The 26,530-nt window shown below is 36.2% G+C and overlaps 3 protein-coding genes across 4 annotated transcripts; 2 read left to right on the forward strand and 1 right to left on the reverse strand.

The window, feature by feature from the left end:
- The first annotated feature begins 1,323 nt into the window (after nt 1-1,323).
- Nucleotides 1,324-14,193, forward strand: LOC133848608 (T-box transcription factor TBX20). Of its 2 annotated transcripts, XM_062284244.1 has the most exons (8): nt 1,324-2,775; nt 6,786-7,016; nt 7,056-7,225; nt 8,393-8,625; nt 8,701-8,857; nt 9,621-9,782; nt 11,154-11,221; nt 12,942-14,193. In XM_062284244.1, exons 1-8 carry the CDS (start codon nt 2,607-2,609, stop codon nt 13,894-13,896), a joined length of 2,145 nt encoding a protein of 714 aa, XP_062140228.1. In that variant the 5' UTR covers nt 1,324-2,606; the 3' UTR covers nt 13,897-14,193. The 2 variants fall into 2 exon arrangements, with proteins under 2 accessions (XP_062140228.1, XP_062140227.1); XM_062284243.1 differs by having other exon boundaries at nt 1,326-2,775; nt 6,786-7,225; nt 12,942-14,192.
- Nucleotides 14,194-22,318: 8,125 nt separating this feature from the next.
- Nucleotides 22,319-24,794, forward strand: LOC133847668 (splicing factor ESS-2 homolog). Its single transcript, XM_062282848.1, has 2 exons — nt 22,319-22,764; nt 22,825-24,794. The coding sequence occupies exons 1-2, from the start codon at nt 22,419-22,421 to the stop codon at nt 23,988-23,990; spliced, it is 1,512 nt and encodes a 503-aa protein (XP_062138832.1). The 5' UTR covers nt 22,319-22,418; the 3' UTR covers nt 23,991-24,794.
- On the reverse strand, nt 24,515-25,468 carry LOC133847670 (sepiapterin reductase). The gene has a single exon (XM_062282850.1). The coding sequence runs from the start codon at nt 25,396-25,398 to the stop codon at nt 24,607-24,609; it is 792 nt and encodes a 263-aa protein (XP_062138834.1). The 5' UTR covers nt 25,399-25,468; the 3' UTR covers nt 24,515-24,606.
- Between the last annotated feature and the right edge of the window lie 1,062 nt (nt 25,469-26,530).

A 26,530-nucleotide genomic window follows, 5' to 3' on the forward strand; every position in this document is an offset into this window, starting at 1 on the left:
AGAGAGCAGAAGTGAGAAAGTGATCAACTGCCTCGACCAGTGATGCGATCACGCGGGCGTGGCTTCTTCTTCACTTAATTGTAGAGATCCAACATACTCACAAATGGATAGCGCAGATAGCGAGAGCGAACGCATTTGGAGCATACAGTGAACTCTGATTATAATGCACGTTTCTGAAAAGACAGTTTATTAAATAAGTTTTCGATTTTGTTTGAATTTGATTCTTTTTTTTGATAAACAGTTGATAGCAATGCCAGCTGTTTACTGCGCCCTGCCAACTTGTTGATAAAGTGCTGTCCACTTACAAACATCGTTTCTTTTGCAAATATTGTTGCAAATTTTCTACTATTATTTTATTTGCTATAACAATAAGCAATTCGATGATAGTAAATTGCTGAATTTTATAAATTAAAAAAAAGTTAAAGCCAGTGCTTTAGAAATACATACTTTAGTGTTAACTTGAATACTATACACACTTTTGAATTAAAAAAAAAAACCACAATTTACCAATTGTAATATGTCATATCTAAAGATGTTGTTTGGAATTTAATTGTATTTCCAAGTCTTGTAAATAACTAACCTAAATGCACACCTAATAAGATACGGGTTAAAGTATTTATCATTTAGTGCTAAAATGAATATCAATCTTTTAATTATATATTATTCTTGCCCTAAGGCTTACTGTATTTGCTGCTTAAAGAATTTTGACTTAATTACCCTACAAATATTTAAGAGGGCATATTAATTGTACAACAGAAATTGTTAAAAATTAACATGTTTATTTGATATTGCAAGCTAGTATTCCATATTTTTTTTTATTTTAGCTACAATTAATTTTTTGACAACTAAATTATGTTTGAAGCAAATTTTATTGATTTTACATAGAAAAGAAAAAGTTAAAATAATATTGTCTAATATCAATTTAATTGTTTTTATTGATATAATAATATAATATATAATAATTAAGTGTAAACTTTATTTAGAGTCTGATAGATCATAATAATAAAAATAATAATAATTATGTTTAAGGTAATTATATTTATTTTAAATGTTAATTTCATTTTGTTGACGAATAAAATATATATTTATATATAATATTCTAAATAAATATTGTAATGTGTATATAGTTGAATTTATTCTTTTTAATGATATGTTCTCATTAATCCGATGAGGAGCAGCGCATCTAGCGATTTGGGCTGCCAACTCACACTCAGCGACTCGTCCACTCTTCCGTTTGTGCAGAGGGAAGATCGGTTGCGATTGGTCGATCGTTGGTGCACCAACACACACACACACACACATACATGCTCACACTCAAAGGAGATGCTAATTTTGGATGCTGATGCTGATGCTGATGCGACTGCTGGTCGTGATCATCTCAAGTGGCGCAGCGATTGGATGAGCAGCGACTGCAGCAAAGAGAAACGGCAACAGCAGCAGCAAAAGCAGCGGCAGCAGCAGTATCAGCAGTATCCATTGGATGTGTGGCATGTGGCATCGGATGCGCCGTTTCTCATTCCGCAGTCAAACTCTTGACGATACGGATGCGAGCGCGTTTAGAGCAGCGGCAGCAGCAGCAGAAGTAGAAGTAGAAGCAGCAGCGAGCACCGAGCAGCGGCAGCTATTGGATTTGAAATTCTAATTCGAAAACACGAGTCAAGTGTCGCGTATCTCGAGATCACGGATCGCGAATCACGAAGCGACAAAGCATCACTTCACACCCTGTCCAAAGGTGGCAAGTGAGACACCTCAACCTTTCGAAATTCGCAAGTGCAACAACAACAACAACAACAACAGCAACAACAGCAACAACAATAGCAGCAACACAATCATCATCAAGAGCGAACAGCAAGAATATTGGCAATAATAAAGCGTGCAGCCGCCGAGTGTATCATTCAATCAATCGCTCGCTCAATCAATTTGTGTTTGGTGTCAAGAGAGAAAGAAATTGGCAGTCAACGCGATCGCACCATAAAACGCCAAGCTCTGCGGCAGAACAAATTCAACGGCTAAACTCGAGAGGAAATATCAAGTTGAAAATCCGATAAATCGACACAACCAACAAATCGGAAGATCGTCTAACAAAATCACAAAAAAAAAAACAAAAAAAACGAAAAGAAAAGAAAAGCAAATAAATTAAATTTGAAAATTGCGTCGAGGTGTTGAAGCGATTGCAATTTTTAGTTACTCGTTCATGATTTTGATTTCTTTTTTTTTGCGTTCCTTGGTCTTCGCTTTGTGAAATCGATTCTGATTGACACGCTGACAATTCGATTTTTCAACACATTTCGTGCGCGCCTCAATTGAATTTTTGTTTACACGTGCTTATCCCCAAAAATTTTGTGCAGTGTATTCGTGTGTGCGTGTGTGTGTGTGTGTGTCCATGTGTAATAATCAAATTTGACAACTGCGCGAAAAACTGTTCAAGTCAAAACAAACCAAATACTGAATACTATTCGCAATTCAAATCAAAAAAACCAAATAAATGATTCAGTAATTTGTTCGACTTTGCTATTGTGTATTGTTTTTTTTTTTTGGTTTTCGATTTTTTTTTGTTGTTGTTGGTGTTCTGTTTCCGTTTTGCGAGCTGATCAAAAGCTGCCCAAATGACACACTTGATGGGCCCCACGGAGTGCTCCAGCGCCATGGTGGCCACAATGCCATTCCTCGACAATGGCCTCAACGGAAATCTGCCGGATTATGGATGCTATGCAAATGACTATTGGACATCGTCGTACACCTCCGGCGGATTGAGTCCCATGAAACAGATCGAAGGTGAGCTCGCTTTTGGATATTTCCCAAATTACTATTTATCAAATAAAAGATATATTTTTTCAATATTTTCCAAATTACAATTTATCAAATAGAAGATATCCTGTTTTGATATTTCCCAAATTACTATTTATCAAATAGAATATATTTCTATATGATATTTTCCAAATTATTATTTATTAAATATAAATGATCTCTTTTCTATATTTCCCAAATTAGTATTTATCAAATAGAAAAGATCTCATTTTGATATTTCCCAAATTCCAGTTTACCAAATTGACCAATAGGAAATTCTTTTTAATTACCTTAAATTCGTAAACAGTTTATTAACAACGGTGAACTATTCTACAATGAATTTAAATTATTAGAAAACATAAATTCATTTTATAATAATGAAATCATTTTTCCCATGCACATTTTACATAAAACAATCAAAGATTAGATGATGAATAAAACTGAAGAACAACTAGTGAATGTTTTTTTTTGATTACTCTTTAGTTCAGTCGGCGATTAAATAGTTAAGATTTTAAAGGGAGCTAATTTTTAAAGAGCACTGATTCTTCATTGTTTTTAATTATATAACCTTAATGTATTTAATCGGAACTCTTTCACTAAAGGTTTTTTAAAGTTTGTTGATAATAATATTGAATATTCTGTTTGCCACTCGCAAATAGTTGTTTTTTTCATATTCCATATTACTACATGTTCCATTGCTCTTCTCTTACACTCATATTTAATTTTATTTATTATCATAATATTTCGTTCTTAGATATCTTAGTTATATTCGCAGATATCAACAAAGAATAATGACTAAATAGAAATATGGTGATTTCTTTATGAATTGGTGTTAATATTTAATAAAATATATTGCTTTAATATACATAAAATATATGTATATGGATGGATTGTAGATCTTTCACAAAAATGAATCAATTATTCAATTCATTACTTTGGGGTATAATTTGAAGAAATCTATGACTACTTCCTAATACTATATTTTGGATAGTATACTACTATATATAGAACCTACTTTCTAATATTATATATAGATTAATAGTATATAGTACAAAAGCGTGGTATAATATAATACTATATATAGTTCTTATTAATAGAAATCGAAAGAAAGCTCTGTTCTGAAAAAAATGCAGTATAGTAGTACATAGTATTATTATATTGATTGTACTATAATAGTATATATTTTGATGTAATAGTATACTATATATGGTATAATATAATACTATATATAGTTCTTATTAATAGATTGCTTTTTCGAAGTAAATCTAATAGGAAACTCTGTTCATATTTAGCAAAAAATATTGCAGTATAATAGTTTATAGTATTATTATATTGATTATAGTATATACGGTATTATATAATACTATATTATTACTATTGAAGTAAATCTAAAAGAAATCTCTATTCATCTTCATAAATGAAAAAATGCAGTATAAACTACTAATAGTATTATTATATTGATTATAGTATATATGCTATAAAGTAATACTATATTATTACTATTGAAGTTAATCTAAATCATCTTTAACACAAAAAAAAAAGAAGAGAAAATTGCAGTTCAATTTACTATCCGAAGCTGTGTGACCTTGCAAGTTGAACCAAAAAGCGAAGCAGTAATTACGAGGAAGAGAAAAAGTACTTTGAGCGTAGCGTAAGACAAGCATATAAACAAAGGGAGCAATTAGCGTAAGACTTCTTCAGATTCTTGAGTCGCAAGCGATAAAATTTCGTTTGACATTTTTGGTATTTTTTTTTTGGTTGTTTGTGATTTTATTTTTATATGGTTTTTGGTTGGTTTTTTTGATGTTTGGGTTGGCGTGACAGAAAAACGATTATTTGTGCCAAACACTAATTGATTTTAGAATTCATTCGTGAAGCGAGTGTCGGGAAGAGAAATCACAGCAGCGGACAAAAAAAATTGTCTCATTAAGCGACAATTGATGGCAAGAGCAACCAAAAAAAGCATCAAAAAAAAACACATTGGGGAACATCGGCAACAGCGGCGACCTGTCATGGGTCATTGTCGCTGACTCCAACAAAGCGAGCAAATGGAATGCAAACTGCAATTGCAACTGCAACTGCAACTCGCAGTGGCAACTTGCAACTTGCAATCGGGAATGGGAAGCACAACTGCCTGCCTGGCTGGCTGCCGGCAATTAATTGCAAAATTTGTTGTAGTCAGCACCAGAGGCGCCTCAACTTTCTGCCGCCGCCGTGTGGCCAACTAAATTTAGCTTGCAACTCAATCAGCAGTTGCAGTTGCACTGACGACTTTTTTATAATTGGATTGTCGCCGCTTTTATACGAGTATGCCTCTCATTATAGCCGCCTGATCCAAATTCGCATGTCTCTCTATCCTCGACTTCGTCTTCGTCTTCGTCTTCGCCATCGCCTCTATCTTTGTCCTGCGCCTGCGCAGCCTCCTTTGATAGCTGTTTGATGTCATAGTTGGTGGCACTTTAAAACATATAAATCAAAGCACACACATTTACTCATAACACTATCCAGAACATGCTGAACTCTTGCCTAACACTCGATCTCGACAGACCTCATTTTGATTTATGTGCGACGCTTTTCCGCTCATTTGCCATGTCTCGTACCTGAAATACTCGCTATCTGAATCTGAATCTGAATCACATTCATAACATATATAGCACACATATATCAGCATTTATGTGTTTTAAATTAGCTCAAAGGCTGATCTCACACTTTGCAAAACAACCTCGTCTATTTCTTGATTATTAGTTGTTGTTTCTTCATCAACTACATCAATTTATATGCAAGCAATTAATTGTAGACATAATGAACAATTAATTATTATTCAATTTTAGAATTTGTTCGTATTAATTCACTTTCGGTAATGTTTTACCTTTTATTGTAGACAACAAACAACCAATATATATATATATATATATAATAATATATTATGCAAAGTTAATATTAAATTAAGTTATGTTAAAATAAGGACTCAAATCATGAATCAAGATTACTAGGATGTCAAAATTGAACCAAGAAGGATTATTCTTGAATCAAGATAAAAGTTCTACAATAGTTATAAATATCTAAAATTTAAGATTTTCATCTTGTTTCAAGAATGGAAAAATCTCAAAATTTAACCAAAATCAAAACTTCAAATTTAGTTTGATATAAAATAAGAAAATTAAAGTATGTGTGTGTTTTTTATTTTTTATATATGTATTTCTTAATTATTGAGCTAACAGCAATACCAGAAATTAGGTTCTAATTTAAAAGATGGGGAAAACAAACAATTATAGATACAAGAACAAAAGTTTTGAAATTGAGATCTTAAAGATTTTAGAAGAAGATTTTTTAATCTTAAAATGATGATTGAAGAACTAAATCTTGCTTTAAGAATTTTAGTCCTAAGAATGTTGTTTTTAAGTTTTATTTGAGATTGAAAAGTTTTCAACTCATGATTTGCAATCTTCTTTTCAATTTAGAATTCAAACAAGATTTAATCTTAAAATAAGATGATTTTATATTAAAAAGCAAATTTAGTAAAATAATCTTGATTTAAGATTTTCTAGAGGTTTCAAACACACAAAATAAAGCTTAAATTCCAATTGAAGTATTGAAAAATTAAATAAAGTTCATTAGATTGTTATTCTTGAGAAGTTATTCCGTGATTTTTATAAAAATTCCAACAACTAAATAAATCGCAGTAATGCTGCAAGGATTTCAGCTCATTATCAGGATATGTGATATGAATATTTCCACTTCTCTAAATATAATTCAGCTGAATGAAATGCAGCTTTAGAGATATAATATTCTATGCCTATTCAAAGGCAACTTAAAGAGTATTCTATTTACAAACTCCTTTAAATCGAGCGCGTGTAAACTAACTAAGTAACTAAGTAAACTAAACCCATTAATTTAGCATCAGGGAAAGGAATTGAACTATTAATCTTGTTAATTGTAAACACAAAAACACAAAACTGTCAACCCAAAACGCATTCGCATTCGTGCCTCATTCACAGCTTGCATTCAAACGGCGGGCAAGGATCGCACCTCGTACAAGCCACTTGAACAGATCGATGCCAAGCTGGCTTCGGACATCGACACACACAGCACAGGCAGCAGCAGCAGCGGAGGCAGCAGCAGCCAGGCAAGCAGCGCCGGAAATTGCCAGGACCATACTTCGACTGTCCCCGATTATCCTGGCAGCAGCAGCAGCAGCAGCAACAACAACAGCAACAGCAATAATAATAGTAGCAACAACAACAGCAACAGCAACAGCAATGAATCAGCTGCGACAGCAACAACAACTTCGGCAGTAGCAGCAACTGCAACGACAGCCAAGAAATATAAAAACAGCCACAAAAAAGACAACAGCAACAGCAATGGAAACAACAGCAACACATCAAGCAACAGCAACAAGAGCAATCACAACAGCAGCAACAACAACAATAACAAAGGTGTAAGTGCAAATAAACAAATAAGAGTTGCAAATCTTGACTTAAAATTTACATATGTCTATAATCTCATTTAATCATTTATCTACGTCTTTTTCCATTCAGAGAACTCGAATAATAATTATTATAATTTTAACTATTTTATGAAATTCTAATACAATTTGCTTAATATGTAATAAATTTACTTATATTGAGACAATTCTATTTACATTTTGAACAACTTAATTTCTTAATTTCATTTGTTACCTTCTTAACTTGATTAAATTAAATACACCAATATTTATGTTAGCTTAGTGAATTGATTGCAAAATGTGTTTCATTTAATGATATCAAAATATTCTTGACACATATCAAATCGGCAATCACACATTTCTGAATTTCGTTAACTAAATTAATGAATTTTGAGCTAAACAATTTCTTCTTCGCTTAAAACTAAAACAGCAGCAATACACCAATATTTTTTTCTCAACTACTTCAATTATTTTGTTATATATTTTACAAAATTAAACTGAGTGCAAAATGAAAGTACAAATTTAAAATAAAAATTTTGCATTCTCCTACATAAATTATTCTTCGATTTTGACTTTAACAGTAGCAATTATACCAATACTTTCTATAGTAACTTATCTTTCAAAAATTGTTCAATTATTTTATTAATATTTGGAAACGAAATAGAGAATGTTTATACATTTTGGAAATAAAACATTGGATAGCTTACATTATGTTGAGACACACAATTGGTTTTTCAATTTGAAATTCAATATTATTATTAGTTATACCAATATTTTTCTCTAGTATATCACATTTTTTTCTACATTTTCTAATCATTTTTGTTTGCTTACAAGTATAATAAATGCAATGATTACATTATTAATCTAAAAATGGTAATGCATCTGCAAACATTAGTTCAATAAAATTATGATTATTCAAATATTTTTTGGTATTTGATTAATTTAGATCGTTTTTTAAATTTCTATTTATTATAATTTAAAATATGACTTAATCTAGAAAATGGAAAAATTATTCATCAATAAACATTCATCAAATTTTATAAAGACATATCAGTGCTTAATCATATGTTAAACATACAGTAGATATTATCTATGTGATTCACTTTTGTGTTATTCATTACACATTACCTTAATCTACAATAAAATATTCAATCTCGACAGGAACCGGAGACAGTGCATCCATCATTAGCGCAGGCAATCGTTGTGCTGGAAACAAAAGCGCTGTGGGATCAGTTCCATGCCCAGGGCACCGAGATGATCATCACGAAGACGGGCCGTCGCATGTTTCCCACATTTCAGGTGCGAATCGGAGGCCTCGATCCGCATGCCACTTACATCTGCATGATGGACTTTGTGCCGATGGACGATAAGCGTTATCGTTATGCGTTTCACAAGTAAGTATCCCAAATCGATCTCGAGTTGAAGTTGTCCATTATGTTGTTGTTCTCTTTATCTATTCATCTCTGCAGCTCCTGTTGGGTTGTGGCGGGCAAAGCGGATGCCATATCGCCGCCAAGAATTCATGTGCATCCCGATTCGCCAGCAGCCGGCGCCAATTGGATGAAGCAAATTGTGTCCTTTGATAAACTGAAGCTGACCAACAATCAGCTGGACGAGAATGGCCATGTAAGTAAATCTGAATAGTTGTTTAGATATCGGAAATTATTGGACACTACTTAATTGGGAGAGAATACTTCTTTGATCAAGTTTATTATACCTACTTCAGACTATCATTTTTCTTTTTTCGTCACACCATCCCAAACACTAAATAAGTAAAAATGGAAAGATACCCGTTACAAATTTTTAATTATAGCAAAACTATAAAAAATGAATATAGCGAAAAACTTCTGGAATATACCAAATACTATATTTGGTATATCGATATACCATTATGTTCAAAATATAGCATAGAGTTCAAAATATTCCAGATTACAATCAAAACCAACTGAGAAGTCGTTTTTCGACATATAAATATAGTTCTTAAATAACTTAAACTATTATTTATTTGATCTCAGACAAATTTTCAGGAATTGTAAATACTAAAATACGGTAGCGGGAATTAAAATGCTAAATATGTTGGCGGAAAAACAATTTTGAAAAATGTCACTTAAAAGTTTTCTCGTTCTCTCGCATTAAAAGTCCTTGAACGTAATTATATTACATATTATAATAAAAAATAAACTAGAAAGCTATTGAGAAGGTGGCAAGTATTTCACACTTGATTTTTAGTTTTTTCACTTTATTGTTTAGTCTGCATTTTATTTGATGTATTGAATATTTATTTTTTTAAGAAGGTTAGATGTAATTGCACTGGTTGCAAGGAATGTATTCAATATATACGTTATCCGCACAATACTTATGAATGTTCCCCATCTCTTCCCCTTCATAGATCATACTGAACTCGATGCATCGCTACCAGCCGCGCTTCCACTTGGTTTACTTGCCGCCGAAGAACGCGTCGCTGGATGAGAACGAGCATTCGAGTCACTTTCGTACGTTCATATTCCCGGAGACCAGCTTTACGGCCGTAACAGCATATCAGAACCAGCGCGTAAGTATCAAAGTCTAAATCCACTTGACCCACTTGTCATCGGACCCACTTGTAAACGACAAGCGCCAACGCTTTTTTTTTTTGTTCATATTTTCCACATATTCAAATTTTCGAATTTTTCAAATTTCCAATTTACATTCTCTCAACATTTGGCCGACAACTTTTCGACTTGTCTCCCCCCCTCCTTCTCCTTCTGCTTCTCCTTCTCCTATTCTCTTCTTCTATTGCCCATATGCGTGCACACTTTTCGTATTCTACACACATCTCTTGTTTTACAAAAGCTTCTGCGGCCATTTTGCGCCAATTTGGCCTCAATGTTTGTTGTTGTTTTGCTGCTTTTTTTATTGTTATTAATTTACAATGCGTAAACGAATAATCAACTTAAGCGGGGGATTCTTTCTTTCTTTCTTTCTCTTTCTCTTTGAATCTCTTTATCTCTCTCTCTCTCGGAAACCAAACAAAAGAGTTTGAAAAAGCTTGTTTCCATCAACGACAGACAAATACACTTTCATTACAGATCATAAAAAAAGAAAATATAATATAAGAAAAGAAAATTTGGAAAGTTTATAGTCTTAATACTTTGAAGATGCTTAATACATAAAATTACTTCATATTATTGTAAGATTTATATTATTTCTAAAATGAATTTTTTCCTTTTTAATAATTACTCACTTACATTACTGATATTTATTGATATATGAGAAAAACTTCAATTTAAAAAGTTATTATATAATATAACACAGAATTAATAATTGAAATAAGTCGGCAACTTTCCAATAAATAAACCGACAATTTTGATAAATAAAAAACCTTTTTTTGATCTTACTAAAATGTCCAATATTTGCTGAACTCATAAAAATGTTTGGGTTGTTAAACTACAATGTAATCTATTAAAATGTGAATTTTTGGTCAATTTCATTTCATTAAATGCATTAAATAGCTGTTGTATCCATTCCCATGAGTGTTTAGAGTATAATTCATAATTTTCCAAGTGGCAGACAACAACAGTGAAAGCAACAACAACAACAACAATAACCACAGCAAGATGAAAAATCTCTGGCATTTTATTTTTAGCGGCATTTTTTCCGAAAGTATTTAAATTATTTATGCGCTCGACGTGGGTGTTAACACTTTTCGTTTCAACAATTTATTGCAAATAATTTTATTTTTATTGTCTGCACGTATGTATGTGTGTGTGTGTGTGTGTGTCTACATGGATTTCTGTTGTTTTTTTAATGCTTTGTAAACATTTTCTAATTTGTTGCATTTCACACTAAAAATAAAGAAAAAGGCAGAAATATTATTAATTGAATTGAGGCCAAATCGTTTAGCCAGATTCTAAATTGAATTTATCGCTCTTGTATTTTGCAGGTAACACAATTAAAAATATCCAGCAATCCATTTGCTAAAGGATTTCGAGATGATGGCACCAATGATGTGTAAGTAAACCACTTGAAATGGAGTTTTAAGATAGATGGCATCTATTAATGAGATCATATGTCATTGCTGACGCAAGTTTATTTGAAAAAATTATTTAAAAAATCATTTCATTAGAAGTTGACTCATGGAAAACACATTGAAATTGTTTGAAAATATATGGAGAATAATAGATATAAAAGATTGAGAAGATGTAAAATGTGGAATTTTGTTAGATATTCAAGTCTCACCTCTATTAACTTAAAAACAATTTTTATTCGAGCTTAAACAACAAATAAACTTTCTGGGAAATCCTTATTTTTGAAGAAATCTGTAGAATCATTTCTTTAGAAGTTGACGCATGGGAAACAAATGTAAATTGTTTGAAAAGATATAAAGAAACTTATTAATTTTAGTTGTTCAATATTACAAAGTTTGAAAAGATATAAAATCCACAAGTTTGTTAGATATGCCGCAGCTCTATCTCAGTCTCAGCTCTCTTAACTTAACAACTATTTATAGTTCAGCTTAAAAAATAAATAAACTTCCTGGCAAATCTTAATTTTATAAAAAATGTGTGGATTCATTTCTTTAGAAGTCGAGTCATAGGAAACAAATTGAAATTGTGAATTGAGAATTGAGAAGATGTGATGAAACTTATAAATTTTAGTTATAGAACATTACAAAGATTGAGGAGATATAAAATGCAGAACTTTGGATATACATAAAAGTCTGATTAAAATGTCTCTTAACTTTTCAACTATTTTTAACCAACAAATAAACTTCCTAAAAATTCTTAACTTTTAAAGAAATCTGTAAAATCATTTCATTGGAATTTGAACACAATTGAAATTGTTCAAAAATATATAAAGAAAGTAATCAATACTAGTTATAAAAGATTGAGAAGATCTAAATTACAGAATTTTGTTAGATATTTAAGTTTTACTGCTCTTAACTTTTAAACTATTTATAGTTGAGCTTAAACAGCAAATAAACTTTCTGGCAAATCTTCTGAAAGCTATGTAAAAAATACGACGCAGAATGCGTTCAAAATTGAATGCTAGCAATAATTTCTTAAGGGAAAAGCCTTTTGACTTGGAATTGGAGTGTTTATCAAAGCAACCGATTGATTTGGTGTCCAATTTGGGTTGTCGCGTAATCAGATTTTATTGTGTGTTCATTTCTGGCTCTGGCTAGATAATTTGTTATGAATTTGACCCAGTTCGGAGGAGCAGAGAGCATATGATATTTTACTATATACAATACATACATACATATATTCGTAGGGAGACGGCCAAGTGGCCCACTAGACAGTCCGTCGACCGTTGGTGTGCTAGTGTAAAAGGCATTCCGGGAATTGCCGACGCCTCGAACTGAGTCGCATCGAGTTGAGTCGCATCGATAGTTGTGTCTACGAAAATAAAACACATGAAACAATAACTCAAAACTGAGAAGAGTCGTGAGTGGAGCATAAGCATCTTTGGCTGCCTCTGATGGGGCAGCTGACAGATGTGGCTGCCTTGCCTTGCCTTGCCTTGCGAGATGGCATAAACAATTTAGATCTTCGTCTTGCGTATTTCATATTTTTTTCGGTTGCCTTTTTTTTTGTATTTTTTTCCGGGGCCGAGGGTCGATTGTAAACAAATCAGCACAAGCAGTGTTAAATGTTAAATGTTTATCGGAAACGATTTCAATTTCAATTTACAATTTGAATTTGAACATTTTTTTTTAATTTAATTGCAGCACCAGCAGCAGCCTGGGCATGTCTAGCATGAGCCATGAGAGTCAAGCACGCATGAAGCAACAACAACAGCAGCAGCAACAGCAACAACAACAGCAGCAGCAGCAACAGCAAATGCAGCAGCAACATCTGAAAGCCAAGGACAGAACGCCGCCGAATAGCTTCAGCTTGAGCTGCACAGAGCTTGTCGAGCAACAGTCGGCAGCGGCAGCGGCAGCAGCAGTTGCTGCTGCAACAGCAACCAGCACGGCGGCAACACAATTGGCCATGCAACTGCCAGCAACACCGTCGAGCAGCTCCACATCGGGCAACTCGCCGGATCTGTTGGGCTTCCAGTTGGATGCAACACCATTGCAACAGCAGCAACAGCAACAGCAGCAGCTGCATCAACAGCAATTGCAACAGCAGCAGCAATCCACGTCCCAGCAACTACAACTGCAGCAGCAACAGCAGCAGCAGCAGCAACAACATCAGCAGCAGCAACAACAGCAGCAGCAGCAGCAGCAACAACAGCAGCAACTTCATCAAATGTCCAGCAGCTATGGCGGCAGCTATCATCATCCCTATCATCAGCATCAGCATCAGCATACGCCGACGCCGTTGACACCGCTCTCGGCGAGCTCGGCTTCGCCGCCGGCGCCAGGTGTTGCTGCTGCAGCGGCAGCCACACAGGTGATGGCAGCGGCGAACATTTATTCGAGCATTGGACAACCGTACGCAGCTGAGCAGAGCAACTTTGGCGCCATCTATCATCACAATGCGGCGGCAGCGGCTCACTATCACAGCCATGGCAGCCCCTATGGCAGTCCCTATGACAAGCTGAAGGTCACCACGGGTCACATGAGACAGGCGGCTGCTGCGTATGGCATGAGCAGCTATCAGAGCTTCTATGGCTCGGCGGCGGCAGCGCATCAAATGATGCGGCCCAATAGCTACATTGATCTGGGGCCGCGTTGATATCGATATCGAAAGCGATAACGGAGCCTATCGATATCGAATAAGTATTATAGTCAGCCAAACGGGGGGCCTGAACTCAAGTATTACAAGTATTTTCAACTTAAAACTCAAAACTTAAAACTCAAAACTTCAACTCAACTCAATTTAAATAAATGTAGTGTTTTTTTTTGCTAGTTTTTAAGCGACAGATTTGTGTCTAGTTCAAAGAGTGTGCCAAAAATCAAATGTAATCAAAAAAAGAATGTATCTTTATTGTATTAGAATGTAACTAATTTTTTTAACCATTTTTTTTTTTTGTATGTCAATGCCTTTTAATCGTTATCCAAGTGTAATATCTCGTAAGTTTTACTCAATCTCATTGTTCTACTTACACATGTACATACATACACATACACTTACATACATAGAAACACACACACAAGCATACTTAGATACTTAAGCACTTACGTTGAAAATGCTGCAACAGTTTCAAACAAATAAAAGCCAAAACATAAATTAACAAAACTAAAAACGTTTCTTTTCCTCTTTCTTATTTTTTGTTTTTGGGGTTATTTTCTTGTTGTTATTATCGTTCGCTACCAGGCAGGCAAAACAAAATGGCCGACAGCAGTCTGCAATTGGCTCTTGGTTTGTTTATGTTTATGCTAGTCTCCAGCCTCCTCGTTCTCTCTCCTACTCTCCCACTCTCCTACTCTCACTCTCTCTCTCTCTCGCTTTCGCACTCCTTCTCTCAGCGTCCGTCTCTGTCGTGTAAACAAAAAGTGCCACTGATTTAATTGAGATAAACCAACGAAAGAGTGTGTACACACTTGCCCATCGCCACACCGATATCCACATGCACACACACACACACCTAGGCAACACTACTTTCCATGTGCGTATGTGTGTGTGTGCGCATTGAAATCAATTCATTTCGTTTGTTGTTTTCACGCTTATCTCCGTCCGCTGCTTCGCCGCATTCCCCATCCCCCATCCACTGTCCACCATCCACCATCCACCATCCTCCATTCTCCATTCTCCTTCCTCCGTTCGTCTGTCCCTCAGTTCAGTTGTCCATTTTGATAAGCTCATTACAAGCTACGCCCGTTGACAGATGAAAGCCGATAACAACTCATCGCATTTCGACTCATGCCAGATCAAAGTCGAAAGCAGAAAATCGATTTTTATTTGCAGTAATATTTAAAATGTTTTATCGAGTTTAGATCATGTGATCGCTTCAATGTTAGATTGACGTATTTATAGCAATAAATTCATATAATAAATATTATTCTTAATACTCGTAGTATATATTTTGTGTAATTTCATTTTACCGTAGGCAAACATTATATAATTTCTTATTTACAAATTTACAATAAAATTTTGAAATATGAACAATTAGCTAACCAATAAGCTTTCCATGGCATTTAATTATAATGTTAATCTAGATTTCGATGTGCATAGCAACAAGTTATGGTATAGTCAAATGGAATTTCTAATTTTAAAATCAACAATTTAATTCTAAAGTATAAACGGTGATCAAGTTTCCCTATTGCAACGTAATGTTAGTCTTTATAGCTTTTCATATGTATACCAAATTATGGTATTTACTTTTTTTACGGTAGTCCAATATATAATTTCTGATTTAAAAATATACAATTCAATTGTGAAATATGAACAATAAAATAATAGTGAATGCTTATGCATACAACTAATAAGATATCATCAGATTTCATTTTCATCATATTGTTGCAATTGATAAATCGTAATGTTAATCTAGATTTCGATTTGTATACCAACAAGTTGAGGTATTTTAGTTTAGAGTAGTAGTAGTAGTAATAACTAATTTAAAAATGTAGTCACATACAATTTATTACATACAACAATAACTATAACTTTAATGATTACTGAAAATTTGGTTGTGATTGGACAAAAATTGAGAAAGTAATTTAAGAAATACCCTTTCATAGTTGCCTTGGCTGACAATCTGGTATATTGTAGACTCTATGGTATATTTTGTAGGTTGTACTATATTAGTATACCAAATACATCATTTGGTATATTTTTAGTTTATTTGTGATACCTTAAATTGGTAGTCAAAGATAATTTCTGGTTTATAAACCTGCGATTTAATTGTGAAATATTGGTAAGACTAAGTGGAACGTGTACTCGTAAATGTATAAGCATATAGTATAACTAATAAGGTTTGCCTAGCATTCATATTATTGCAACTGACAAGTCGTAATGTGAATCACTTATGTTATATTAGCCACACCTTTATGTGTGAATACCTCTCGATGCTGATACTGATTAATCTAATCTAATAAATATTACCAAATTATTAACAACAAGTTTCATTATTAAGTCTCTCTGACACATATTCGTAACTTGCTCGATCGAGAAATCTGCCTTATCTCGCGGTATTCCACTATATACTATACACAACTGGACTTTGTAGATACGTAATGCAATGCTTTTAGAGGACAGAGACCCGTCGACTGAAGCATGTGACATGTGTGTCTGTGTGTGGTTATCATTAGTAACGGCACGTTTGTGACGTGTTGGGCATACCGCTCCGTATAATCGAATATATGTATATATAATCGTATGTACTTTATACAAATGTGGGATATAGAGGGGAATCTTTGCGATTTCACACGTTGTCATGAATGCGTCTAGGCGCAACTGACAAGCCGTCAAAACGCGGCATTCATTAGTCACAAGCGATACAAAACAAGACAACAGAGATAAAAATCAGAGCATTTGAAAATAGCATTTAAAAAGTGACGTGTGTGTAGGCAACCTGAGATCACAGATATTGATTATGGCGCTATTGAACTTTGACCGAAAGTAAGGCAACAAAATGATGCTGGATCATCAAAGAGCTGTCACATCATTCGAGTATTCGAGTAGTAAATAGAAGATACGTCATAAGTCTCACGGGGTGCCGCTTATCCAAGTTTTTCGCAGCGTCTCAAATTTAATAACGCCATTTACAGTTGCTTTTGCCGAAGCAGTTCTATTTGTTGTTGTTGTTGTTGCTTCTGCTGCTGCTTCCATAAATAACAGCAAATTGGCATGCATTCTGGCTTCCAGTTGAGACACGGCCCGGGAGCACATAAATTTCTCAACACTTGCATAAAATTCATAAAAACAATAACACAAAAAAGACTGAAACAACAACAACAACAACAACAACAATGAGAGCAACAGATGTGTCGTCGATCAAAGAGGGTAAAAGGCATTCCAAAAGTGTTGTTGAATGGGCCACATGGATGAGAATTGGAAGCATTACACAGTACTTATGGACACATGCGAGTGATTTCCAACTTATCAGCATTATCACATAATTATTATAAATATCTTACAATTTTCTCTACTCACTTTAGAGAAAGGTCTCTATGATATCTACAGCAACACTTGAGAAAGTATCTATCAACAAATATGATAATACGCCACAGTTTTTTTTTAAGGACTTGCAACAGACTTTCGAAAATAGTTTATTATAATAATGAAAAGCAAAGTACCTTGGGAATCATAGTATCCAAGCTATAGTAATATAATTAAATAAAGTGTCTTTAGAAAATAGTTTATAATTATATTGAGAATTGAAGAATCTTGGGAATCATAGATATGTAAAGTGCAAATTTTTATGAAAAGAATTTGAAAATTTCTTGAAATATTGAAATAAGGAGACAGGAAATCACATATTAGAATAAGCACGATTCACGAATAATTTAATGTTCAATCTTCTAAATATAAAATATAAAACACTTAAGAATTAAACTGTCTAGTTGATACATAGCTGATGTTTTCTTCGCAAAATAATTTATTTTATTCATTAGAATTAAAGTATATACTTAAGTTAAATTGAAATACTTAGTTTTATTTTTAGCGATAATTTAAAAGAGAAATAGTTTGTAGACTTCTATGTAGATCATAGCATTAATGTTTTCTTGAAAGAAGTTGCTAGGAATAAAAAAGAAATTGAAAGACTAAATCGGTATGGAAAGAATTATCTTGATCTTAGTTAGTTGGACTAACCCGAGGAAGGGTATATAGAATTAATGTATCAAATCTGTGATTCATTTAAAGCAAAAGTGACGACACCGGAAGAAGCATTTCACACTGATTACAGAAATACCTGTTCGAAATATGTGTATAATAAGCCATTGAAGCTCTTCACAAATTTAGCTGGAATACTAAGTTGAGTGTGACTTCATACGTGAAGTATCAGCTATAGCAATCGACAACGAAAACCTTACACATATCGCTCAAGTTCGTAAGCTTCTATTTGGCATAATCATATAGAATAGTATGTTTGTCCACTTATATTTATATATTTTATCATGACTGATAAGTCTTATCGTTAAATGACGTAGTCCAGAACACAATGTGCCCAACCCAAGCATAGTCCAAGTTATATACAACATGCGACATGGCCTTGGATTACAATTGCGACAGTCGATAATGATTACGAGAGAGAGAGAGAGAGCAAAGCGAAGACGCCAGCCACTTCAAAAGGCCAATGAAAGATGATTTTGTGGATGCCACTGTAAAATGCATATTTGAATATTTATTGCTCTCTGTCCGGCATTCCACTGCGGTAGGTCCATGTCTCAGTGTGCGTGTGTGTGTGTGTGTGTGAGTGTCACTGTGTAGGTGTGCGCTGTGTCGCCTGTTCGATCGATACGTCGCTCTTTCGTTCGTTCGTTCGTTTGTTCTTCCATTCGTTTGTTCCGTTAATTCGTTCGCTCGGCCGCCTCGCCTAATGGTGTCAAATGGCTGGAAGGTTTTCAAGTGGCAACAGCAACAACTTCAACTGTTATTCTTATCAGCTTGCACAGTGCTGTGTGCCATTGTTATTGTTGTTGTTGTTGACTGCATTTTCCGCACAAGTTCAAGGCGCGTCCATAGCTAATCGCTTTGAAAGTGAAACCGTGTTTATATTTTGACTTATTTTTTCCGCTTTTTCATTGACACTTGAATCTTTGTTTATGCATCGAGCATCGTGTTTGCTTTTCTACTCTTCCTTCTCATTTGTTGTTGTTATTGGTGCTGTTCTCCCTTTCAAATACCCTGTAACATGTGTAGCATATTACCATTGACATACCATACTTGCGGCTTTCTCAACCTTTTGCTGCCAGACAGTTCATGTTTCGAGTGCCTTTTACCTGCATACTTTTTTTTTGGAATGCATAATTGATAATCAAATGTTTATGCATCAAATTCAAAATAAAAAAGGTAAACGTTAAGTGAAAATATATAAATATATATGTGTATGTGAGATTATATTTCCAGCATAGAAATGTTTTTGTTACTCTAATATACATATATAATACAAAGGGTGAAATGTATTTACTATAATTCGTCAAATGTTTAAATAACAATGCTAAAAACAATTGATTGTAATGAAAGGAGAATCATTTGAGAGCTAGCAAATTTAATTTTGTATTCACATTTGCAGTTAAATATTACTAAAGTAACTTCATTAATTAAAAGTTCACATAAAAGTTGCATTCTGTTTTTATGTAGTAGGGTATTTTCAAGTCGAGAGCATGTTATAGCTAACATGCCAGATTTTGAGATGAAGTCGAGAAGTCAAAGTCGAAGTTGAAGACGAAAACAAAGGCGAAGGCGAAGTGAAGTGCTGCAACCCTTTGTGGTTACGCCTTCGACTAACGGCATTACCTTTTCCTTTTTCCTTTCCGGGCATTTGGGGAGCACGCATGCGCGACTCTCGAGTGGATATTGACATATTGCTGACACGCCCACAAACAAATCTGTGCGGCGTCGCTTCGCATCGCGTCGCGACGTTGCGATGTTCCAAGTCGAGCATATGCTGCCCTTTTTTGATGCATCTACGACAGACGCACGTGCCTTGCAAAATGACAGAGACGGAAGACAGAGGAGGAGATGGGATGAGATGAGAGAGGGAGACAAGTACAAAGCTGACAGGCAACAAAGTAGCACCGTTTATGAGCCGTGAAAATTATGAAATACAAAAAAACACAAAAACAAACAACGAATGCAGTTTGGGTGCAAATACGAGTATGTGCATACAAATTATATTTTGATGGTTGTCGCGTTGGGCTAATTAATATTACACAATATTGCAACAGGCCATCAATTAACGTTCCTCCTCGATGTCGACGTCGATGTCGATGTTGAAGTCGAAGTCGCAGCAGTGGCAGTTGCAATTAAAGTTGCCCAAGGAGTCTCTTTCTCTCTCGCTTGTTGATTCAACGGAAATTGAGCGAGTAATTCAAGAAAATGTTGCTCGGAAATGTCGTGCCATAAAAATCGTTTGCCACAGCGTGTTGAAAAGCGTCTCCTGAACATCTCAGGATCTGCTTCAGCTGCACTTTCCCTTTGCCTCGCCTCGCCTCGCCACGCCTTGCCTCGGATCCCTCGAAAACGCGGCGCACTTACCAAAATTAATGCCATCGATGACAACGCTGCCTGCAACAATAAAAGGCCCCAGAGCCCATCGAGTAGGCCCCAAAAATAGATGGCAAATAACATTATGCTGCAGGCAGGCAAACCAAAAAAAGAACAAAAAGGGACAAAGCAGCCACTGAAATTATGATGACGACGTTTCTGCTGCTGCACCACAATTATTGCCAACTGTTAACAGATTTGTTGGCACTGCAACAGCAGCAACAGCAACAGTCACAACAGCAGCAACATCACAGTGGCAACATTGGAGGGGAAACATTTGTATGATAATGATAATGGCATGTCGATGTCGATGGCGATGTCGATGGTGTTCCCTCTGAAATTGAGTCATTTTCATTGGAATTATTGCCATTATTGCCGCTGTGGAAATGCATAAGAACAGTCAGCGTCCAAGTTATGCAATTTGCGATCAGATCAAAGAGAAATTCATTTAACGAGTTTCCATTCTAGACACCAATAACAATCAACTATCAAGTTTGAATCTGCAGTGCAATTTCTTGTTATCACATCTTGTATTATTTATTATTTATTTTTATATATAGATTTATAACATAAAGAATCTGCAAAGATGTTTATTAAAGTCATTCAGCAAATAACTACATAATTTTCAGAATATTTATAGCCTCAAAACACAAAAAAAAAAGAATTCTTCACCAGCCGCTTAATTGAAGTGAACCATGGCATCAACATATCTCGACCAATCACCTTCGTCATCATCATTATTATCATCATCTGGATCAATATGATCGCAACATTCTCTTTCGAATATATTGAAAATGCAACGACAGTTGGGGCAAGATCTCGATTGTTCGAACCAGCGATGAATGCACTTCTTGTGGAACCAATGCTCACAATCCAAACGCAACAGATCACGTATCTTGTAGTTATCACTTTTGATGTCCTCCAGGCATACAGTACATGCCTCGTCTGGTATTTGGTATGCCAAGTCTCTTCTAACACCTCTTCGTCTGGTAATCCTTCGTAGAACGCTTGAGAATAGATAAACACCTAGAACCAAGGCTGGCGTAAAGGTGACCATCATCAGGATAAATAGCATAATATTTGCTAATAAATCCATTTCTATATTTTGCAATTTTAAACTAATATATATTCGATTGAGTCTGAATTCTATTTATGACTATCAACATTTTAGAGTAAATGGACCTATGATAATTGCCACAAGGGTTGCTCACAGCTTTAAAAACTCTTCGAATAAAATAACACACAGATTTGATTTTGCACTGCTTGCTGATTTGAAAAAGTACTGAAAGCAGTGCATGTAAAGCAGGCGCAAGCAGTCTCACGACCCTATTTTCAAAATTTATTTTATAGCAATACAAAATCTGCTTTTTACAAGCGAACAAATACAAAAAAAAATGGTATAAAAAATCAAGCCATTAATGCCACATCTTCTTACAAATATTACAAAAATGTATATTATATTTTATTATTTATTTTATATTCGTTTTATTGTGTATTGTATCTATTCCATAGAACCTACAATTTTTTGAAATAGATAAAAGTAGTTTAATTGATTTCCAAGGGGGGCCGTGATTTTTGTTTAATATAACTTCTTCGTACAAAAGCAAAAAACAACAATAATCCTATAGATTGACGATTCAAAATAGTTGTATAAAAAAGATATAGCCCAATTCACAGAGTTTAGCGATTTTATAAGGCAGTCATAAGACTCACTTCCATTTTTCGTCACGTAATGCCGTCGGCTTGATTTTTTAATTTAGTGCTGCCTAATTACTACAAAGATGTAACAAAAACTTTCGCGGACAAGATAAGACTTTATTTGTATATTCTGTTATATGTTTACAAACAAATGTAGCGAAATGATAAATTTGAAAATAACAGCTTTTTCATTTAAATTGTATCAACATGGAAGTGCCCTTTGTGTAATCGATTATTCGATATATGTGTCGCCTGGCGATCTGGCAACTTCCCAGCTGACTTTCAACTGAACTGACCATTAATTGTGCATTTGTAAACTCAAGCTACGGTCACACTGCTTCAAACGTTTGTTTTCCCTGTTTGTACGAAAGAAATTACCCATATAAATAAACATTGGCAAACACACAATGGCCGATACGCCCAGAACGCCCAGCACACCTGGCAGTCTAGCCATGGAAATGGTGAAGGCACAAAACACAGCACTGGCCGAATTCAAGAGACCGTTGCCCAGCCACACAGAACGTCGCAAAGTGAAACCTAAAATTTTGACCGAGGAGCGCTACATCGAGGAGATGTCCAAGATCATACAACGTGACTTCTTTCCCGATTTGGAGCGACTGCGTGCCCAAAACGATTACCTCGACGCGGAGGGGCGTCGCGACTTTCTGCAAATGGCCGAAATTCGAGCACGCTACAGCATGGGACGCTTCCCTGGCACTGGCAGCCGAAGCGGCACAGCTGGCCGCAACAATGGTAAGCTGTCAAATCAATTGCCGAGCACTAACATTAGCGAAAATGTTGTCTTTTGTGCAGCCATGTCGCCCGCCACATTCGAAACGCCTCTGAGCACTGCAAATGGCGGTGCAACGCCGCGGGCCGAGACACCGCAGTCCAACAGAAGTAACAAGAGCAGCAGAAGTGACGTTGAGGGCGGCAGCCAGGAGGGCATTGCAAGCCAAATGTCGCTGGACTCGTTTCTACAGCACTATACCAGCGAGGACAACCAAAGCTTTCAGGAGATCATCGAGACCGCTGAGGCGAAGCTGCGCCAGAAATATGCGGTGCTCTACAACCACGAACACTTGTCTGCCGAGCAGCTGCAGCGCGCTTTGATGTTGCCCAGCATTGAGAAACAGTTCGAGGAACCCGATCCGCTGCGCAAGATTGAGACCTGGAAATACACGAATATGAATTCAATCATGTATGTGCCCGATGGCGTGGAACTAACCGAACAGGAGCGTGTCCAACTCGCCGAACGCAAGCAGAGCATACAGCACAAGGCCACCAGGCTGCCAGCAATGCATATGGGTCACCAGGATGAGGCAGGCAATGCCGCAACAGCCGAAGAAGAGATTGGCGGCGGCACCGCAACGCCACGTATACGTGGCTTTGATTTGCTGCGTTCCCCATCGCCGCGACCCGGCGAAGCCTTCTCGCCCATCATGACGTGGGGAGAAATCGATGGCACACCATTTCGCCTGGATGGCGGCGATACACCGCTGCGCAGCACTACGGCCGGACCCTCGTTTCGCATTAACGAGAATTCGCGACGCGAGAACATTGCCATTGCGCTGGCCGAGAAGGTGAGCGAGAAGATGCGCAATCAGAAGCAACAGGCGTTGAATACGGCACGCCGCAACATTGGATCACCATTTGTGCGCTCCAACATGGAGCGTTTGGCCAGCATGTCGCCGGCAGCACGTCGCCTGGCCTCCGGCAAGATAGGCATGCGCAATCATACGCCGTTCCTAACGCCATCGCCCGCTACTACAAAAAACAAACTGAAGATTACACCGAAAGTGGTGCGTTCATCAAATGTGATTAACAGTGACAGCAGGCAGCAGCAGCAGACACCAATCTCGTCCAGCAGCCGAAGCAGCAGTCGTCAGGCAACGCCCATTGACACGGGCTCTACGCTCACCGATGATCTGCTCAAGATTCCCACAAAGCGACGCAGCGCCGCCGCCGACTTCTTTTGAGATACATTCTAGTTGCAATTGTTGCTAATGTAGATTTGATTTGAAGATGAAGTGAACAACAGTTGGCCTAGAAATTCATGGTAGGAATGGAGTCAAATATTTTGTTATTCTTCGTAAATTAAATAAGAATAATTTGTATGCATATTTAGAAAGTTTATGCAAGAAATGAGGATCCCTCAGGTATTTTTTTATGCTAAAGAAATGTAATAAATACAGCAGGAATATTGCGTACAAATAATTATTAATTTTCCATTTGTTTTGCACTTTAATTAGAATTATTTGTATTTAAACATGTGGAAAATGCAACTAAGTTTAATAATGCAACGTTTTTGCAGATTTCAGTGAAGGTATTCTACGAAAAATATTGAAATGAAAAGTTGTCGTGATTCAACTGAATATTTATAATTTAAAAGCAAATTGAATTGCATCACAATAAGTATGTTTTTTTTTTTTTTTAAATATTTTAAGCTACTTATATTCTCATTTAACTTTTGAAGAATTCCGCAACAACATATCCTAAGTGATCCAGTTCGATATATAGTTTATTTAACATTAGTTTGGAATACATAGCAAGTCCACAACCCATATTCAAAGTATCTGATCTGTTTAATCCATATTACTCATTATCCCAGTAGTCAACATGATCGCCAGACTGGAATTTCTGGGCCCGCAGCACATCGATTAGCTTCTGCGCCGTCTGCTCTGCTTTCAACATTGTCTGCGTATCGCGTTGCTTCTTATATGTGGCCGTCACGTTGGCATCGTGGGATTCGTGCTGCAGCTGCAGCGTCATCTGGGTATCGATGACACCGGGAGCATAGTTGAGCACTAACGTCTTGTCCGCCGGCTCCTCCAGGGCCAGCACACGGAAGTACATCTCTCGCGACGCCTTCACGGTGCAATAGTAGGCCATGGAGGGAAAGGGCTTCAGAGCAGCCAATGTACTCAGATTCACAACCAATTTTGGCACCTCGGTAAACACGCGCATAAACTCACGATTCAGTGCGAGCGTCGAGAACAAATTAATGTGATAATACTGCTCCAGCAGCGCCGTGTCACCCAAGTCGCGGGCATGCTTCGAACTGTCGCCCAAGGTGCCAGCATTGTGGATAACAATGGCGCGTTCCAGCTCCTTCAGATTTTGGCCCGCCAACGTTTCGTCCAAAATGCGAGCAAAGTCCGCCGCCTGGGCAGTGGCCAGTTCCAGCGAATATGTGTGCACCGCCAGCTCTGGGCGATCGCTCAAGATGTTCTCTTTGGTGGCCAGCAGCTGAGATTCACTTCGGCCCAGCAGCACCACAATGGAGGCGGCGGCGTTGATCTGACGGGACAATTGCTGGGCCACTTCCTGGCCAATGCCGCGAGAGGCGCCTGTTACCAGCAAGTAAGTGCGTTGATTCAGATCCATGGCGAAAGGCGAAAGGCAATTGCTAAACTAAAATCTAAGCTGCAACAGTTGGTTGAATGAGTGTTGCTGACTTTTTTCAGCGCAGCTTTCAAAACAGCTTTTGGCGAAAGCTTTCGATTGCTTACATTCACATACCGGTTACGTGTGCATGTGTGTGTATGAGTGAGTGTGCGCGCATGTTTTGATTTTGTTGCGGAGTTCTGAGCACACTTCTAGTTCAATGGCTCATTAAAATTGCAAATTTAAACTGAAATGCATTATTGCATTTTTATGTGCATACATATTTTAGTAAAATTGTTTTCATAGCTATTATACAATGAACATACATTTCTTTTCTATTTTTGTATACACCCATTTCTTGTTAGTAACAAGTTGTTACACACATTCTAGTCATTGGGAATTTGAAGCGAGCTTTCCATTTCAGTTCATGTGTGCGTGTGTGTATGTGAAGTAGCCTACTTAACACTTTGTTGTTGAGTGCTGCTGCATCAATTGAATCTGTGTGATGAGCGACATAAAAAGGTTATCGCCACATTTAAATGATAATTGTTATTAATTGTCGCAATTTAAATCAAGCTAAAATTTTTTGTTGTTGCTTAATGCGGCTTATCATCCACTCAAGCAACGAACGCTGCTCAACCATAAGTGCGGAATGTTCTTGCAACAAAACACTCAAGGTCACGCATCTCGAAATGAATGCAAACAAGCGATATGCTTAACTAGCGATTGAGTTATTCCCAATTGTCAGTTACGTCAGCCCATAGAAATACAGCTGCATTAACTAATAAACTCAACAAAAATAATTTAATTCCATGCCAAATCAATCTCCTTAGCACATCAGCGTGACCACAAATTCAATTTCAAATTAATAACTGGTTACACCATGTAAAGTATATTGGTATTTTTGAGGCGCTACTTGTTCAAATGAACAGGCGAGATCTGAACACCCTGTGACAACAATCGATAGCTTTAGAATTCAAATCGATTGCTGACTAACGGCTCTATCGACTTTGAAATCTGATTTAAATTAAAGTTGGCAGCCTTAGGGTTATTAAACCTGCGATTAGGAAATAAATTGTATACTCTTCCTCTCTCTCTCTCTCTCTGAATATTAATTGATAGTGTTTTTTCC

The sequence above is a fragment of the Drosophila sulfurigaster genome, chromosome X (assembly GCF_023558435.1).
Source record: "Drosophila sulfurigaster albostrigata strain 15112-1811.04 chromosome X, ASM2355843v2, whole genome shotgun sequence".
In the NCBI taxonomy this organism is placed as follows: domain Eukaryota; kingdom Metazoa; phylum Arthropoda; class Insecta; order Diptera; family Drosophilidae; genus Drosophila; species Drosophila sulfurigaster.

Excerpts from the sequence above, each read along its gene's own strand:
- LOC133847668 (XM_062282848.1), top strand. The coding sequence starts at position 22,419 with ATGGCCGATACGCCCAGAACGCCCAGCACACCTGGCAGTCTAGCCATG. Across the intron at positions 22,765-22,824 it reads CACAGCTGGCCGCAACAATG|CCATGTCGCCCGCCACATTC; the intron begins GTAAGCTGTCAA and ends TCTTTTGTGCAG.
- LOC133848608 (XM_062284243.1), top strand. The coding sequence starts at position 2,607 with ATGACACACTTGATGGGCCCCACGGAGTGCTCCAGCGCCATGGTGGCC. Across the intron at positions 8,858-9,620 it reads AGCTGGACGAGAATGGCCAT|ATCATACTGAACTCGATGCA; the intron begins GTAAGTAAATCT and ends TCCCCTTCATAG. Across the intron at positions 9,783-11,153 it reads CAGCATATCAGAACCAGCGC|GTAACACAATTAAAAATATC; the intron begins GTAAGTATCAAA and ends TGTATTTTGCAG.
- LOC133847670 (XM_062282850.1), bottom strand. The coding sequence starts at position 25,398 with ATGGATCTGAATCAACGCACTTACTTGCTGGTAACAGGCGCCTCTCGC.